Source organism: Crocuta crocuta, unplaced genomic scaffold, assembly GCF_008692635.1.
Source record: "Crocuta crocuta isolate KB4526 unplaced genomic scaffold, BGI_CrCroc_1.0 scaffold219, whole genome shotgun sequence".
NCBI classification, from domain to species: domain Eukaryota; kingdom Metazoa; phylum Chordata; class Mammalia; order Carnivora; family Hyaenidae; genus Crocuta; species Crocuta crocuta.
This window is the reverse complement of record NW_027551572.1, coordinates 4,058,298-4,075,842: the sequence shown is the minus strand read 5'-3', so window position 1 is coordinate 4,075,842 and position 17,545 is coordinate 4,058,298. Positions and strand designations below refer to the sequence as shown.

At 42.1% G+C, this 17,545-nt stretch overlaps 1 protein-coding gene across 1 annotated transcript; it reads right to left on the bottom strand.

The window, feature by feature from the left end:
- Positions 1 to 362: 362 nt before the first annotated feature.
- Positions 363 to 14,365, bottom strand: KLHL23 (kelch like family member 23). The gene is made up of 3 exons (XM_077751208.1): positions 13,153 to 14,365; positions 9,060 to 9,212; positions 363 to 2,477 (listed from the first exon to the last, which is right to left on the bottom strand). Exons 1-3 carry the CDS (start codon positions 14,363 to 14,365, stop codon positions 2,167 to 2,169), a joined length of 1,677 nt encoding a protein of 558 aa, XP_077607334.1. The 3' UTR covers positions 363 to 2,166.
- Positions 14,366 to 17,545: the final 3,180 nt, after the last annotated feature.

Below are 17,545 nucleotides of genomic sequence, written 5' to 3'. Positions count from 1 at the left end.
ATATATGTATATATGTATATATATAAATTATATATTCTTTAAATGTGACAGTGGAAGTTTCACTGTGGCTGGAGCAGTCAGGAAAGAATTCCTAGAGGTTGGACTCGAATCAGGGTTTTATAGGATGTAGATTAGCTAAAAGCAGGGGAAGGTGATTTAAATTGTTTTCATCTATTCCATAAAACAGATCTCTAAAGCGCTACTGGGCATCACATTACTGGTCCAGCTAAGTGTTCTTGAAAGCAATCAAACAGTCTATAATTCAATTACAGATCAGAATAGTCTATAATTCTGTGGTTTCTCTAATTCTGACTATCCTTTGACTCACTCAGCCCAAATTCAAGCAGTTTTACCACGTATACTGTGATTTACTTATTTTTATTGAAAACACAAAGTCATATTAAGGAAAAACACTTAAATAAATTAAAAATCATTCCACATTCCCCCCACACTAACACAATGGACTTCAGTTTGCATTTTACCTTCTACATGCAAAAGGATTTTACAAAGTTACAATCATAGTGCGCATTCTCTTTGATATTGTGCTTATTTTACTTACCGTATCACAGACACATCCATGTTTTTACAGTCTTCCAAATAATTATTCTAGTGGCAGTATAATACTTCACTATTTTATTAGCCCACTTTCTTCTTTCACATGTGGACTATTTCCAATTCTTTGCTATTATAAGTAATGCAGACATAAACATCCTCATGCACATGTTTGTTTTGTTTTTATATTATTCTTTAAGTTAAAACCTAGGAGTAGAATTTATGGAACAAAGATATGGTCATTTTTTTGGCTCTCTCTCTGTAGTACCATATTGCATTCCCAAAGGGTTGTGTCTATTTAAAATGCCATCTGAAATGAATGCATTAAACAGTTACTTTCTAAAAAAAAAAAAAAATCTAAAGCACTAGGTAGTTTTCAACTTCGACATTTACCGTTAAAAATAACTTCTGTCTTTTTAAAAGGATGAAGAGTGTGGATAGATGGTCTAAAAAGTCACTAAGAGTTCAGATAACTTCAGCAATGCTTCCCAACTTGTCTCAAGTTTTGGCACGCACAGAAAGTAATACTGCAGGCACACTGGGGAAAGTGGACTAAGGTGTTTCTGCCCAGAAGCTCCAGCCACCCAGGCTACCTCTGGCTGTCCCCGGGGTTATGGGGCCCCACATCTAGGCACACCTATGACCCAAAGTGCATGGGCCATGAAGCACTAATCGAGGAGAGGTTAAGTGACTCGATTAAGTTACAAAAATCTAGTTAGTGGCACAGCTGGGAAATGAATGCAAATTTCTTCTCATCAATGTGTTTTCTACTATGTCACAACTGTTCTACATGCTTTCTGGCTCTAAAATTCAATTTTGTATGCAGATATGTATCTATACTTATACAGAGGATTTCCTAGCATGCTTGAACTAAAAAGACACCTAAGCTAGCAATTTACATCAAAGCTGAAACTAAAAATAGCTCTTAGCATCAGCAAATATTTGACTATTTTTCTCTGCAACTTTTCGGATGTGCCATTCTTTCAAATTTAGTTTGTAAACTCTGAATAGTAATAATCTTTTGCACAGTTTCTTGTATACTTCTCACGGTCAGTAACTAAAGAAGAACAATAAATTATACACACTAAAAAGAAAAGAAGACTTAACATCAGGCCACATTCTAAATCAGTCTAACAGTGAAAAAAAAAAGTTGCTTTAAAGTGTTGATTTTGTAGAGGTAGAGAAGATTCCCCCCTTAAATGTCAAATTCCTTGCTAGCTAAATAGAACCTTAATATACACAATACATTACAGGGTCATAAGAGACATTTCATTCCACGGAATGATTCTGACCTATACCCAGTGTTGATGCTACCAGGAGAAAAATTCACTATAAAGGTATTTCACCTTCTACCAAGTGTCCAGCATTCCATATTACCTGTAAAAGCAGAGATTATAGGCTGTTAACCTTACTGATTCAACTGTAAATATACATAGGATTTTTCTTGACCATTAATCACTGCATTTAAGTGAAGAGTGGGGGTTAGGCATGGGAGTTTGTGCCAGGCCACATGTGTGCCAGGCCACAATAATAAGTAAGGGACTCCAAACCCCGAATTCTTTTTTTTTTTTTTTCCACTACACAGTGATCACTTGGTCATTTCTATGGATACAGTCAGACATTATACACACAAACACACCCATGGGACCGCATAGCACTTGGAAGATTGCCCACTATTTCCCACTTATTAAGATCTGGATCATATTTCTCAATGCTCTGAAGATAAGTTCCTTTCGAGTAGGAATATCCCCCAGTGACATAAATACATCCATTCATGATGACGGCGCCACACTCCATCCTCCTTTCCATCATGGGAGCGATTTCTCTCCATTCATTTTGTTCAGGGTCATAGCATTCCGTGATTGTAGTTTGTCCACCAACTAGATAAAGCTTATTTTCAAATGGGACTGAGCACAATCCATACTCTATTAGAAAGGAAAAAAAAGCAAATTTTTATTAGGATAACAAACAAAAGAGATCCCTTAGGGTGATGATATAATAATCCCTTACAAGGCAGCAGACAAAACTAGAGTCGTCTTGACATTTTGATTCCTCTACGACACTGAGCCTTGAAATCCATCCCCTATCGCCTGATTGAGATTACCTGTCCCTGCCATTCTTTCTCAGGTAATTCTGCATCTGACTTTGCAGGATGCCAGGGAGGAGCTCATCCTCAGACCCTTCTGGGAATTTCGCAGCACAGACACCTTTCATGACATCCACGTGCAACAGTTGTGGAGTCTCTCTGATGTTCTGACACGAAGACGTACGAGGTAACTAGTGCAGGTTCCTTCACGACTTAGCAGCCATCCCTCCCACCATCCCTGTCTTCAGCAGTGCCTGTAGCCACAGTGCCACATGGATGACCCTGCCTGCCTCCCTCTCGGCGCTTGTCAAGTTAAGGACACAAGGAGTTAGAGAAGCACAGTCAGATTCGTGGGGAACTACAGTCTATCATCTTAAGAGGCTGTGAAAGATGCTGGAAGGCAGAGAGCTGCTGTGTGAGGGCTGGGGCCCCGCTGGGAGTCTGCCTCTAGTGGGGCAAGCCTTCCGGGCTGTTTTAATTTTTCCCACTTTTATAGATCTCCCTCTCCACTCTGCTGGCTCTTCAAGGCATCGAGCTCTTTTGCAACCTCACTTCCTCTCCCTTCCCAGGTCTGTGCCCAGGGCGAGGCGAGAGAGACGGGCCTCAAGTGCAAAACACAGGGCCTCTCTGCTCTCACTCACGGAGGGACTCCTCCAGTTCTGTGCCTCGAGGGAGCGTCTCTCCTGCCTCACCCCGGTCCCAGGCATGCTGAGTCCCAGGCTTCTTCCACATCCCTCTATTTCGAGCACCACTACTGGCCTGTGAGTTCATTGTCTGGGAATAGCAACCAGAGGCTTACACTTAAATGCTTCTAGCTGCAGGATCTGTCAGGGGCACTAATGTTACAGCAAAGGGATGAAGGCTCAGTTAGCTGTTGCCGAGCTGTTCGTTGGGTCTAGAAACTCTTCTTTTCCCAGGTCTTTGCACAGCTGCCTCCTTCTTGTCATCCGGGTCTCACCTTGCAGTCGTTTCCTCGGAGGGCCCTCCTCTGACCATCCAGCCTGAAGTAGCCAGTCAGGCATTTCCACTGCATCACCCTGTTTAAATGTTCTCCACAGCACTTCTCATCATCTGATGTCTCTTCTTTACTGTCCCTCTACCCTCTCTCAGTGTAGAACCTGTGTCCTGCCCACTACTGCATCCCAGCTGGAGAATGGCAAGTGTTTGCAACCTTGTAAAAACTCAGTGTAAGGTTGTTGGATCCATGAATGAATTGTACTTTGTACCCTCCTTACCCAAATATGCACCCCCATTATTTTGTGGGGAAAAAAGCTTATCAACCCCTCTTTAGAAAGAGAGAATACGTAATCAAAACGTGATTTCCCCTTTAAGAATGCACATACATTCTTATCAGTAAAGTTCCTGCTATCTAGATTGCCAAGGAAAAATCTCAGAAGATGGGCATTTGTACTTTGCTATTCTCAAGTATCTGACTGACATCCAGGAAAATAAGAATTCTTCCACCTCTAAAAACCCCATTTGTTACTTTCTAGTTATATACATGCAGAATTTGTATAGAGTTTAGTTGTTTCAGTACTTGTGAAATTAGAGAAATCATTCCATCAAATGATCATGAAAATTAATGGTGATTCAGAAATTTTATCTGTTGATGTTAAGTGATTCAACAATGAGTTCGCTAGGCCTTTCTTAAATTCCAAAGTGTACACAAAATTCTCAATTTGTGGTTCTTATGTAAAGAACAGTATCGCAAGGGGATCCTGGGTGGCTCAATCGATTGGGCATCCGACTCTTGATTTTAGCTCTGGTCATGATCTCACAGTTCAGGGGCTTGGGCCCTGCGTCAGGCACTTGTGCTGACAGTGTGAACCTTCTTGGGATTTTCTCCTTCTCTCTTTCTCTCCATCTCTCTGCCCTTCCCCTGCCTGGGCTCTCTCTCCCTCTCAAAATAAATAAACTTTAAATTTTTTTAAAAAACGTCTATTTATTTTTGAAGGAGAGAGAGACACACACACACAGAGAGTGAGCAGGGGAGGGGCAGAGAGCGAGGGAGACACAGAATCTGAAGCAGGCTCCAGGCTCTGAGCTGTCAGCACAGGGCCTGATGTGGGACTCGAACTCACAAGCTGTGAGATCAAGACCTGAGCCGAAGTCAGGCGCGCAACCAACTGAACCACCCAGGCGCCCCATCAAAATAAATAAACTTAAAAAAAATTTTTTAAGTATCTCAATCTTCCTATAGAGGAAAAACGTTTAAGATAAGGTGATTCCTGGGTTTTTTCCCGTTACCCACATACAACAGAACATGTTCTGTTATTGCTGATGGAAACTTTTTCTTCCTCAGCTGTAACTGCCTTTTTGTCCATTGGTCACTCTACGAAGCTACAGAGACTGAGGAACTGTGCTTTGTTTACTGGGCTCCCAGCACTATCCATTTCTACACATAACATAACACTATACACAACATGTGGGAAATACTCAGCAAGCCTCTGTTGGACCAGTGAACGAATGAACAATTTCAAACTAAGTATAAGAATGGTACCATCTGTCATGGCTCAAAAGTTTACACACAAATATTCACTATAAATACACAGCAGTCTGTGTTTAGTGTTCCCTGAATGTTATGAATAAAGCCATGTAGGGGCTCAGAGACAACCACAATATTTTCAGGTATTCAGTATATACTGAAATGGCTTAGAATTTTTCTCCTAAGGTTTTTCTCCCTGAAAAGACCTGTAAAGCTTATGTAACCTAACCTCTTTATTTTACTAGGAAGTAAACCCAAGAGCTGAAGCCACTGCCCAAGAGCATTCATGTGAATAAATGGCAGAGCCAGGGAAGAACTCTCTCCCCACTTGACGAGGCTCTCCATAGGTTTTTGTTCTTTATCACTTCCTGCTTCTTCCTTGTTCTTCCCACCCTCTTCCTTCCCACCTCATCCCTCAACCTGTGCTGTTTCCCAAGACTCTGTCCATAGCTGTACTTAGTCCCACGCTCACAGGCCACCTCAACCATCTCCACACTGACAGTCATCACCTCCAAGCAAATGACACCCAGATCTTTAAAGTCGGCCACACTCTTCCTCCATTGCCTGCTGGGCAGCTCGTCTGGGTGATGCAACCAGTCCTTCACAGTTAACTACAGAACCAAGTTCCAACTTGTCCTTCCAACAAAACCAAGTTCCAGCTCAGCTGCTCTCCTCCCTTCTCGCCAGCTCCTCCTTCACCTCTTCCCATGATGAATCTATAACCTTCCTCATCTCTACCCGTTTTCACCTCCTACTGCTTCAGGCTTTCAGCATTTCTTACCAGAGTTATTATAATAGTTTCGGCAGATTTTTCTGCTGTCTTTTTCCTAATCTATCCTAAAAGACTCTAACACCTTTGGTAGTTCACCATTTTTCAAATTCTCCTGACTGCCATTCAAAGCCGTCTATAATATGTTCCTCAACTGAACTCTCCCATCCAATCTCTCATTCTACCCTCTCACATCCCATCATACATATCCACTCCCAAGTGCTGGAATAGACCTGGAACTTGCCCTTCTGCCTCCCATCAGTGACTAACTTCCTTCCTGAAAAAAATACCTTAATTGTATCCATTCTTTAAGGCCTAAATCCTAACAGTGAACTCCTGGAAGCCTTCTAAGATTTCCAGATTTCCCTTAAATAATTCTCAAGCTCTTTCTACCCTCAATTTCAATGGCACTTATTTCTATGACTGTCTTGTATCCCTGTTAAGTATGTATATTTGCTACCAGATTCTGAGCTCCTGTGGCAGTAGAGGCTCACTCCTAGCCATCTTTGTGTCTTACATAATAACCAGAATGGTATCTTTCCTGAGGTAAGTTCTCAGTAAATGTTATCTTTAATTTAATGGAATTAGAGTCCCTAGTTTTTTTTAACTATACAAAACCACCACCCTCAAAGGCACTAAGAAAAAAAAAAAATTATGGTACCTTTAAAAAATAAGAATAGTCATGATTTCTTTGTAGTCTAAGCTACAGGTCTGTAAGGTAGACTTGAGACTGACATTTTATGTTCCTCAGGAGGTGAACCTAAAGTGTGTAAGAAGCACACCTTGCCGCAGTTCAGAAGAGGCAGGCCCCAGGCCTCCAAGGGTGAAGGAGCTAACAGACCAGTTGGATGAAGCAGGCCAAGGTAAGTAGAGCAATGGCACGGGCCCGCCAGGTCCACGATGTGATAGGAATAGGAGAGACTGGGGAAATGGAGCAGAGAAGTGCCATCTAAAAAGGAACGGCCACTACTTGCCTTCAGTGATTGCGGACAGAAAAGAATGTGGTCTGAGGTTGTTACGATTTTTCTAAAGGTCAGAGATCATGATTTTCACTTGAGACCTCCCGAATTTTAAATATTGGCGGCACGTCAGTTAAAAAGATTTTAAACACTGGAAGCCAAAAAGAACATACCAGGCAAGGTGCTAATTTGCTACCTTTGTTTCTTGTATTACGTCACGTATTACGTCCAACATAAAGCAAAACTTTACAAACACAATTATATGTTCCCATTGATTTGCACTTCTAACTTAATATTTATTTCTGACTGAATTTTTCAGTTGGCCACGGATTTTCATGATTGGGCTTACATCTCATTGACTTTTAGACTCCCTTTCAAGTAGTTAACAAGCCATATGCAAGTTAAATATGTTAAAGGACATTTATTTTTAAAGGAACCCTTTCATGAAATCTATATTAAATCTGTAATGTAAAAACCTGTCCTCTAATTTGTTAAGCTGAGTTTTCATATATTGGATTTTCTTTGTAAAGATGTCAAAGTAATATCTAACTGATAAGGTTAACATGAGGGTCAAATGAGATACCAGTGCAATTGTTAAGAACATGGCCTCTCAGCCTGATTGCCTAGATTTGAACCTCACCTCTAATAACCCCTAGCTAGCTGACCTTGGGCAATTCATTTATCATCACTGTGCCTCAGTGGCCTGCAAAATGAGATAACAGTAGTACCTAGCTCACCGGATTTCGGTAAGGTTTAACTAGATTAAGACATGAAAAATTATTGGAATAGTTAGTGCCTGATGCATACTTACTAAATAAAAGTTAGCTAGTACTCTGTATGAGCTGGTATTACTACTTTCCGTTATAATTTCATTGGTCATAACATAAAGTGGTGGGGAGGCTGAGATAATACATCTGGGCTACTAGGAGATAAGCTATCTGTTCCATATCTTCAGAGCCAGGACAGCCTGTGGCCGAAGTCTCTTGTTATGCAAAGCCCAGGACATATGGATATGCAGCATCAGATTCAGTGCACTTCAGTTGAACTGCCAGATGAAGTGCACATTGACTGGGTGGGTGGACAGAGTTGCAGTGGTCAAAAGTAGGAAATCCTGCTCCCTTCAGGAGACAGACTGCTCAGTGGCTGTATAGCACAGATTATACAATCAGACTGCTTAAATGAATCTTGGTCCGCCACTTCCAAATTGTGTGACCTCATCCTTTCTAGCCTCCATTTCTCCCATCCAAGTACTAACCAGGCCCGACCCTGCTTAGCTTCCGAGATCAGACGAGATCGGGCGCGTTCAGGGTGGTATGGCCGTAGACTCTAGCCTCCATTTCTAAATACGTAAAATGGGGGTAAACAATACCTACTCATAAGGTTGTAGATAGAACTTAAGGTAATATTACGTGCAAAGTACTTAGTCTATAGCTGACCTATAGAAAGTGTTCAAGAAGGTTAACTATTGCTATCACTCTCAGACAGTTCAAGATTGTGAATTTCAATTATGCTCACCAGTGACTCACATGGAAGCTTTATGCTATATAGAAAATCATTTAGAGTAGTATAGTGATATGGTGATATGAATCTTTCCTAATGAAAAATCTCAAATCTGCGTCACAAGGAGACAAGTCAAAGAACAAAGGCACAGAAGGCAGAAGGCTGGCCATTCCTTGCGGGCAGACCACATGTCCCCTTCATGATTGTTCAAGTAAGGCCAGCATGGGGTTCTGCACATCATAGGAGTGACTGCTTAACAATTACGGGAACCCAGAAGGAACATGCTTCTAAAAAGAAGAAACCGTCTCCTGTTGAACTGAATCAATGGGTAATATTCCCACCGTCTGACAGACTAGTGCTTTTTAACTGTGTACACAAATTGTCTTATATAATGCTTATATATGAAAGAAAGCACACAACAGAGGAATAGGGAGCACAACAGAGGACTATGAAACACAACAAAAGAATCGAGAAAAAATTTTTAAATTTAAGCCACACAGGCTTAAAATGTGTCACATGAAGACATGAGGGAAAGCATTTGTGGATGTGATCTAATTGGAATTACCTGTGATTATGGTTAGATGGGCATATGAATATTTTAAGCCTTTTAATTCCACCTGTAGGCAGTCTGCTATAAATGTAGCATTTTCTAATTCCAGGCCATTTTTAGCTGTATGACATGTACTATTTGAAATAGTATTTTATTACCTGGATGTGGACTGGAGGTGATCAGGCTCCATTCATTGATATCTGAATTGTAGCTCTGGACCTTGTCGTAGGTGCAGCTTCCTCTGTAGCCACAGTGGCCGCCGATGACGTAGATGACCTCATGTAAGACACAGGCAGTCGCATTTCCCACGCCTGTGTGTTAATTAAAATCACACTGAATACTGGGCTAAGTTTATTGTTTCTGTTATTACCAATAGTAGATGCAAGGTCCTGTGCTAGGTGCTATGAGGGACAGAAGAATGAACAAGAGACTGCTTGCACTTTTTTTTTTTTAGTGTTTTATTTATTTCTGAGAGAGAGAGAGAAAGAGCATGAGCAGGGGAGGGTCAGAGAGAGAGGGAGATACAGGATCTGAAGCAGGCTCCAGGCTCTGAGCTAGCTGTCAGCACAGAGCCTGACGCGGGGCTCGAACCCACGAACCGTGTGATGATGACCTGAGCCGAAGTCGGACGCTTAACCAACTGAGCTACCCAGGTGCCCCTCCTTGCACTCTTTTAAAAGAGGGTGAGACACTTACACCAACAGTTAGAACACGGTACAGAAACACCATGAATGGTAAGAGCAAGGAGACGTTGCTTTGAGAAGGGAAGTCATGACAGCAGGCAGCCACAGGTAGGACCGTGGCAGACAGAGGTGAGAGGAAGCCATCCTAAGCAGAGGGCAAGGCAGGTGCAGAGGCCTAGTGGGCAATATCGAGAGGCCTGGTTTGATGCCAGCACACGGAAGGGCCGGTGGCACACCTGGGGCTGGCGTATGGGAATTAAAGCCAACATGGTAAGCTGAAACTGCATTGCAAAGGATCCTGGCACCCAACTAAGAAATGTGAACTTCATTCAGCAGGATTTTTAAGATTTTTAAGCAGGGGAAAGGAGAGACTACAAAAGCAGAAGAGAAAGAGAGAGATTTAGGTATTGGCCCAGGTACAAAGTGCTGAGGGCCTGATTTAGACGGGGCTTGGGTATGGAGACAAGAGTCACAGATAAGCCTTTATGACTGACTGCGTCGGAAACAAAACTGATTCTGAGGTCGTAAGCTCAGAAAACCAGGAAACCCTGATGCCCTAGGAAAATGAGGAGGAAGAAACGAGTTCAGCAGGGAAGGAAGAAAGGAAGTAAGATGAAACTTGTTTGAGTTGAATACATCAGCTGAGTCTTTCAAGCAACTTTTATTTACCACTGGTACATGCTGGGTGCAGTTCGATATCCTTGTGCATTTCTGCTCCAACACAAAAGTGACTTTATAAGCAGCACAGTTACGATACGGGGCGTGGCGGGGGGGGGGGGGGGGAGAGAGGAGCTCCTAAACTTAAGCCAAGTATTTATTTCTTCTCTGTACATCCCTAAACCAAAAAAGGAAATGAATTTGAAATTTGACGCTACCCAATTTAAGTTCTGATCACCAGGGGAAGCTGCTAGTTCACTTCATGACTACAAAACAAAACAAACTAGGAAAAGTACCATTACCCTTGCAACTTAGAAAAATGAGAAGCTTAAAACTCAAAACTGGTACTGGCCAAAGCTGCACATGACTGACACAGTGTTACCCTTCCCAGGGACGATTAGTTATCATCAGGAATCAAAACTTCAAGGTGAAAGTATAAATTAAACGTTGACATTTCAAGCCCAGCTGGTTGGGGTAAGGGGGGTTCGTGTATGAGGGTCTCCCATTCTACTCAAGGTGAAGGCAAGAACACATATGGCTTTCTTTCACAGTGGACACACCACTGAAGCATTTTCTTTTCAGCAAGCATGTTTCAAATATGATTTAACAGGGGCGCCTGGGTGGCTCAGTCACTTGAGCGTCTGACTTCGGCTCAGGTCATGATCTTGAGGCTTGTGGGTTTGAGAGCCGCATCAGGCTCTGTGCTGACGGTCAGAGCCTAGAGCCTGCCTCAGATTCTGTGTGTCCCTCTCTATCTGCCCTCCCCCAATCATGCTCTGTCCCTCTCTCTCTCAAAAATAAACCAATATTAAAACATTTTTTTTAACATGATTTAACAAAACTGCAGTAAAGTAATAAACGTTCATCCTCACAGAAATATACTCTTAACTAGGAAAGCATTGGAAATGTTATCTCATTATTAAGAAAGAGGCTGAAACTTTTCCAGGTTGACAATAGCTGCTAAGATATTTGAACTTTGTCTCTTTAGTAGGATAGGAGTCATGACAACCTTCAGGACCATCCCGGGGAGGAGACCAGGAATCAGTGGCCAAGCTCAGGCAGAGTCCAAAACCACAAAACCAGAGCAACACAGTAGTGGGCCTTAAGCCACCTTCTCCCACTTTACCACCTACTGCAGCAGAACCTTCGGGCATGCAGGAGAATGAGCATGATTTCATATGAAAGATACCTTTTTTAAGCTTACGTATTTATTTTGACAGAGAGAGAAAGAGAGCGAACAGGGGAGGGGCGGAGGAGGTGGGGAGAATCCCAGGCAGTCTCCATGCTGTCGGCGCAGAGCCCGACTCAAGGCTGGATCTCACTAAGGGTGAGTGTGACGCTTTAGAGTGGGATACTTAACCGACTGACCATTCAGTCGCCCGTAATATGAAAGATGTTTTTATTCTATCAAAGTTGACATGCTCTGCTATAATGATCTTTATTATGACCATAATGAGCAACGAATAATGACAATAATACCTACGAAAATAATACCTAACACTTACTGAGTGTTTTGCTCCACTGTTCTACACTCTTCACGTGCATAAATTCACTTAATCCTCTCAAAACCTTAAGCTACATAATGTTGTCACCCCCACTGTACAGACCACAACACTGAGGACCAGGGAGATCAAACAATTTGCCTGAGCACAGTAAGTGGAAAGTTGGGATTTGGACCCAGGCAGCTTGGCTTCAGAAGCAACGTGCCTGATCACAAGACCATCCGGCCTCTCAGGCTTCCTGCTTGTCATCCAACGATCACACCGGGTCAGATTCCCAGACCAGGTCAGATTCCCACACCCTCGCTACTGTTAAAAAAGAAACAGAAAAGCCTGGGAAGGAACATTTGGGATAAAATGACACAAATTTAGTAACAACCTACCAGTTGTTTTTGTGCAACTCTCCAGCACAAATGAATAAATGTAATTAAGATTCCAGTTTAGCTTTTTTTGCCAGTGGGAGGGAAGGGGAGCAAGGCTAATATAGTACTGCACACAGCAGAAAATACAGTGTTTATCAGACAGACATTGAGCCCCAATAGTGTGCCTGGCTGTGTGGATCACATGAGGGAGGGTATGGCACCTGCCCTATCTTTTACCCTACGAAACAAGACTTGAATCACAAGAAACGGGGACTATCTTTCTCTAGTTTTTAAGAGAATGTAATTTGTTACACTCTACAGGGACCAAACCTTTCAAAGTTTTAATGAAAGACCTTTTAAGAGAGAGATGATCAGATAACAAGAGGGAAAAAGCTGAATATTTAAAAGGAGGATTGAAAAGGATTTAATTTCAATGGCAAGCAAGCAAAAAAAAAAAAAATTTCAATATGAACTAATAAAACTACACAGCTTTCTCATTTAGCCTTGACTTAAATATATATTCTTAAGACCTGAAGCAAGACCTAGGCTTGAAACAGGCTGTAGAGTAAGTAGAACGAGTTATACTGTTTTCTTATGACTTTTTTCTAGTCCGAGGAGCAGATTCTAATCACATAGGCTCAAAAGAGTTGGGGACTGCTACACTGTGCTTTTGGAACATTCTATCCACCATTATTTGTATAATCTATTATAGTTCCTAGGTAGCATTCCAAAAGTGATAAATTCTTTTAAATTTATTTGCAAGATAATTGAGACCACTGGCCTTAACTTCAAACACTTAAAAAATATCGGGGCCCCTGGGTGACTCAGTCGATTAAGTATCCGACACTTGGTTTCAGCTCAGGTCATGATCTCAGTTTCAGGAGTTCAAGTCCCCCATTGGGCTCTTTGCGGACAGTGCAGAGTCTGCTTGGTATTCTCTCTCTCATTCTCTGCCTCTCCCCTACTCACATTGTCTCTGTCTCTCTCAAAATAAACGTTAAAAAGAAAAAAACCACTTAAAAATATAGAAGAAATATAATCTGTACTTACCTTTAATCATGTTTGCAATAGGAATCCATTTCTCTTTTAATGGATCATAGAACTCAGCCTCTTCTGCAGGAGCCCCTTTTCTGTAACCGCCTAAAGCATAGACACAGCCACCCAAGGTGACTGCACAGTGGTAATACCTGGCATTGAGCATTGGCAAACCTTCTGTCCATTCATCGCTTTCACTGTTATAAATCCACACTGTGTCAAGAGCTTCTATATTATCCGTCCTATAACCCCCAGTTACATAAATGTTGGGTCCCAAACATGTAACACCATAGCTTTCCCTAGTATAGTCTGGTATTTCGGCTCCCTGAATCCAAACATTTGTCAGAGGATCCCATATATGAACCTCTGATAAAGGATGCCAGTAATAGCCTCCAATGATGTACATTGTGGCTGTGGACCTCTGGGAAATCTCTTTATGCAGGGGATTCAAAGCATTGTATATGAGAGATCGAATCTTATTTTCGGTTAGCAGGCAGCTTCTTTGAAGACCTAAAGCTGTTTTTAAATACACTGGATCTATATCTATGTTTACATAGCTTAGTAGATTATACAGGCATTCAATTCGATTTTCTACATCATGAGCGGTCCACTTGATAACAGGCTCTATTATAGCTTCTTCTTTCCAAACACTGAGATTCTTTCTGGACAATATGAAGAGAAACTTTTCAAGGCTGATTTCCAGAAATTCTTCTTGTTGCCACACTTCCTTAAACCTTGAACATAGAATTCTTCGAGATTCCTTCTCTAGTTCTGGACACACATGAAATTCTGCAAAGGAGTGCATTCCAATACAATTATCAATATCCAAGTGCCTTACTAAAAACTGCTCACAAGCTTTCTTTACTGAAAGGAACTGTAGCAGATCTGCTGCTTCAAGCAGGCTTTGAACATTTCTCTTAGTTATTTCAATTTGGGAAGTGTATGCATAATTCACAAGGCCTTCCAAAATATCATGGTGGATGCCAGAGATTTTTATTTTATTTTTAAATTTTTCTTTCATGTCAGCTGTGAACATTGCCTTAAAATAATTGCTGCAAGCAGCTAAAACAGCTCGGTGACAATGGAAGATAATGCCTGAAGGGCACTGAAGGGTAATATCAGTAAATAATCCATCCAAGTAAAATGTTCTGAATGCATCCAGAAAATCCACTGGATGCGCTGAATCCTTGAAATGGTAAATGTAATCTTCTTGTCCCTTGAGAGCCATGGCTGCAACAAACATGAAATAAACGTGTTTTCAATTTTGCATATTACTGCAAATAATCAATGCTAAACATGCCAATCCTTACGATGATTGATTCGCATCGAATATACTCTACAACTAGACTAAGTAACAAATGCAAAATGTGGATACACTATTTCGTCATTTATGTGATGGTCAATCTAAATTCGGGGTCACTTTGAGCCTGAAATGAGGCCCCCAGGGTTTTCAGTAGTCCTTTAAAGAAAAAAAAATACTGATTTGCCACCCCATTCACCCGGTCTCCGCAATCCGACCCGGGCTGGCGGTCCGAGAGAGAATCCACGTTCGGCAAACCAAATGTCCAAGGGGTCACCCCACTACAGACCGGACTTTGGCCGTCTTGGCTCGGCCCCAATTCACTCTTTTTCACTAGCTCCTTCTCCCTTGCGAGTCACCTCGAGATGCCAAAAAAAAAAGAGGCGATCGACATATAACTGGAAATGAAGAAATCTTGGAAAAGGAAACCTTTCACCTTTCCGCTCAAGAAAGGAGCGAAAAGAAAGCTGCCGGGCCACGGTCCCTCCATCCCCGCGCCCCCTCCCCCGCGNGAATTCAGCTCCGACGAGACCGCCTGCGCGACTAGCCTTCTGCTCCCTCCTTAGGTCTGAGTCCTACACCCAGCACACACCCCCGGGCGTTTTTCTCTAGACGCTCTTTTAAGTCCAGAATTAGGAACGCATCTGGGAGCTGGGAGAAGGATCCCCTTTCCCCCTCCTTCGCTATCTCTCACAGGCCAGGCCCTAGAGGGAGAGAAGGAGGGGAAAGGGTGGAGAGAAGGCGGCAAGCCTTAAAGGTCTGGGGCTGAGGTTGCTTTCAGAATGCCAGAAGTAACTGCCGCTTTCCCACCAACGTCATCCCGCCCCCAGCAGAGCACTCGACTCCGGAGGGAGCCCCTGGGGCTGATTTGCACACTACGGCTTAACCTGGACGTTTGAAGATAAACTGAGAGCAGCCAGGGTCAAGGATTCAAGTTCACGTATTTAGAGCGGAGTAGCTGAAGAAGGAGCCTCCAGTCTTTTCTTCCTGATGACCGCAAGTCCAGTCAGATAAAGATGTCCATGTGCTACACAGATGGTTCATTTTCTTCTCCCAGCAAAAGCCAGTAACAAACATTTTAATTTATCATCCATCCGTTCACGTGCAAGCTTTTATTGAGTGTCTGATAGGGCTAGGCACTGGTAATTAGAGCTCTTAGGGAACTGACAGTCTAGCCATGTTAAGGGAGGAAAGAGAGCCGGATGAAATGAACATCAGAGGCCCAGTGTGTGGTCTGGGAGGCAGAATATACAAATGGACAATGGCCAAACTGTGTATGACAACAGAACTCTGAAGGGCGTAAGAAGCTCAGGGCGCCACACCGTAACCTCTGCAGCTGGGCCAGAACAGTTAGGACATCCTCAAGGACTGCCAACTTCCCTCTTTTTGCTGGACTTCCGATACAGGACCAATCAGAGAAAGCCAATTGCTCCCCAAATCAATCACATAAAACACCCCTTGCTTCGAGGAGCCTGCCTCTAACTTTCCCAGGCCAACAGCTTCCAATCCGAACATACCTAAGACGGTCCTCCTTTTTTCGGTTTTATAAATCCTGTCCACTCCCCTGCCTGCCTTTGAGCTTCTCCCAAAGGCAAGTGATGGTGTCTTACTCTGTTGCTATAGCAAGACCTGAAAAAATAGCAAGTGTTTGTTCTCATTTGGGTGGTTTTAGTTTGATTCTACAGGTCAATCTCAACTGAATTATGTGAGATCGTAGTTATGCAGCTTCCCACAAACACCACCAGGTCTCTGGGGTGGAGACCTAGGAATCTGTATTCTGACAAGGGCATCAGGTGATTCTTTTGCAAAATTAGAAGAATGGATGTTGCACCCAAAATGGAAGAAGAACAAAAGGGTTCAATATCTCAACATCAGGTAGACAGTTTGGTAGAGAAGAAAAGTATAGGAGATTTTTGTTTCAGGCTGAAGTTTCATCTCTGCCACTTTTGTAACATAGAGCCTCAAGCAAGTACCAAAATTTCTCTGATCCTTAGTTTTGTGATATGTAAAATACCAATATTTTCTCAACATAACGTTATCGGAAAGACAAAGTAAAATTACAAAAGTGCGAGCACATAGGACGTGATGTAAAAATGTTACATGTGAAAGCTATTATAATGAAACGATGTTCACACTTTAATTTACACTTAATTCTCCAACCTCAATTTGGAAATTCACATTTTTAAACATTTCTTCAAAAAATTATGAACTTTGTAGTTAATTGTTATTATAGACGGCTTGTCCTTCATAACTGTTAGTGATGTTATTGTTTGTGTTATCATTCAAGGCCATGATTGTGACTTATTGAAGTGGGGGCATTCTTTCCGTGTTTGTTCTGAAGTTCGTGGCTATGATGCCAACTTTGATGCATAGAAAATATTATGGACTTCACCTAAGAGTAGGGGATTCTACATTTTTTTAATGTTTATTTATTTTTGAAAGAGAGAGAGAGTGAGCAAGTGAGGGAGCGGCAGAGTGAAGGAGATGCAGAATCCGAAGCAGGCTCCAGGCTCTGAGCTGTCAGCACAGAGCCTGACATGGAGCTTGAATTCACAAACTGCAAATTCATAACCTGAGCCAAGTCTGACACCCAACCGACTGAGCCACCCAGGCAAGGAGTAGTAGCTTCCAGAATCAAAGTGTCATGTGATAAATGATTCTTCAATAATAGAATTCACTATATTGTCATTTGTGCAGTCACTCAGATTGCTGTATAGACCAATTAAAACTCTTGCTTCCATTGCCTGATATTCACCAGTTGTGAATTACTGCTTAACAGGGTATATCAGTTACAGGTCAATTATATCTCAGTTTTTAAAAAGGCCAAAAACAGTGTATCCTAGTATACGTTAGACTGCCTCAACTTGCCAAGGGCAGAACAGATCCTGTAGGGTATTGCCAGAGCAGTTCCTCTTTACCGCACACTTTATCAAAGAGACCACTGCAATGCTAATAGATTGGATGCATTCAGAAACATATAATTAGCATTCATAAATTAAATAAATTAATGACACTGTTCAAGGAAACAAATGTGCCATCTGTGAATTCAAGTCTTAAGGAAATAAAGAGCTGCCATGGAGATGAGGTATAAATGACTCTTGGCAGATA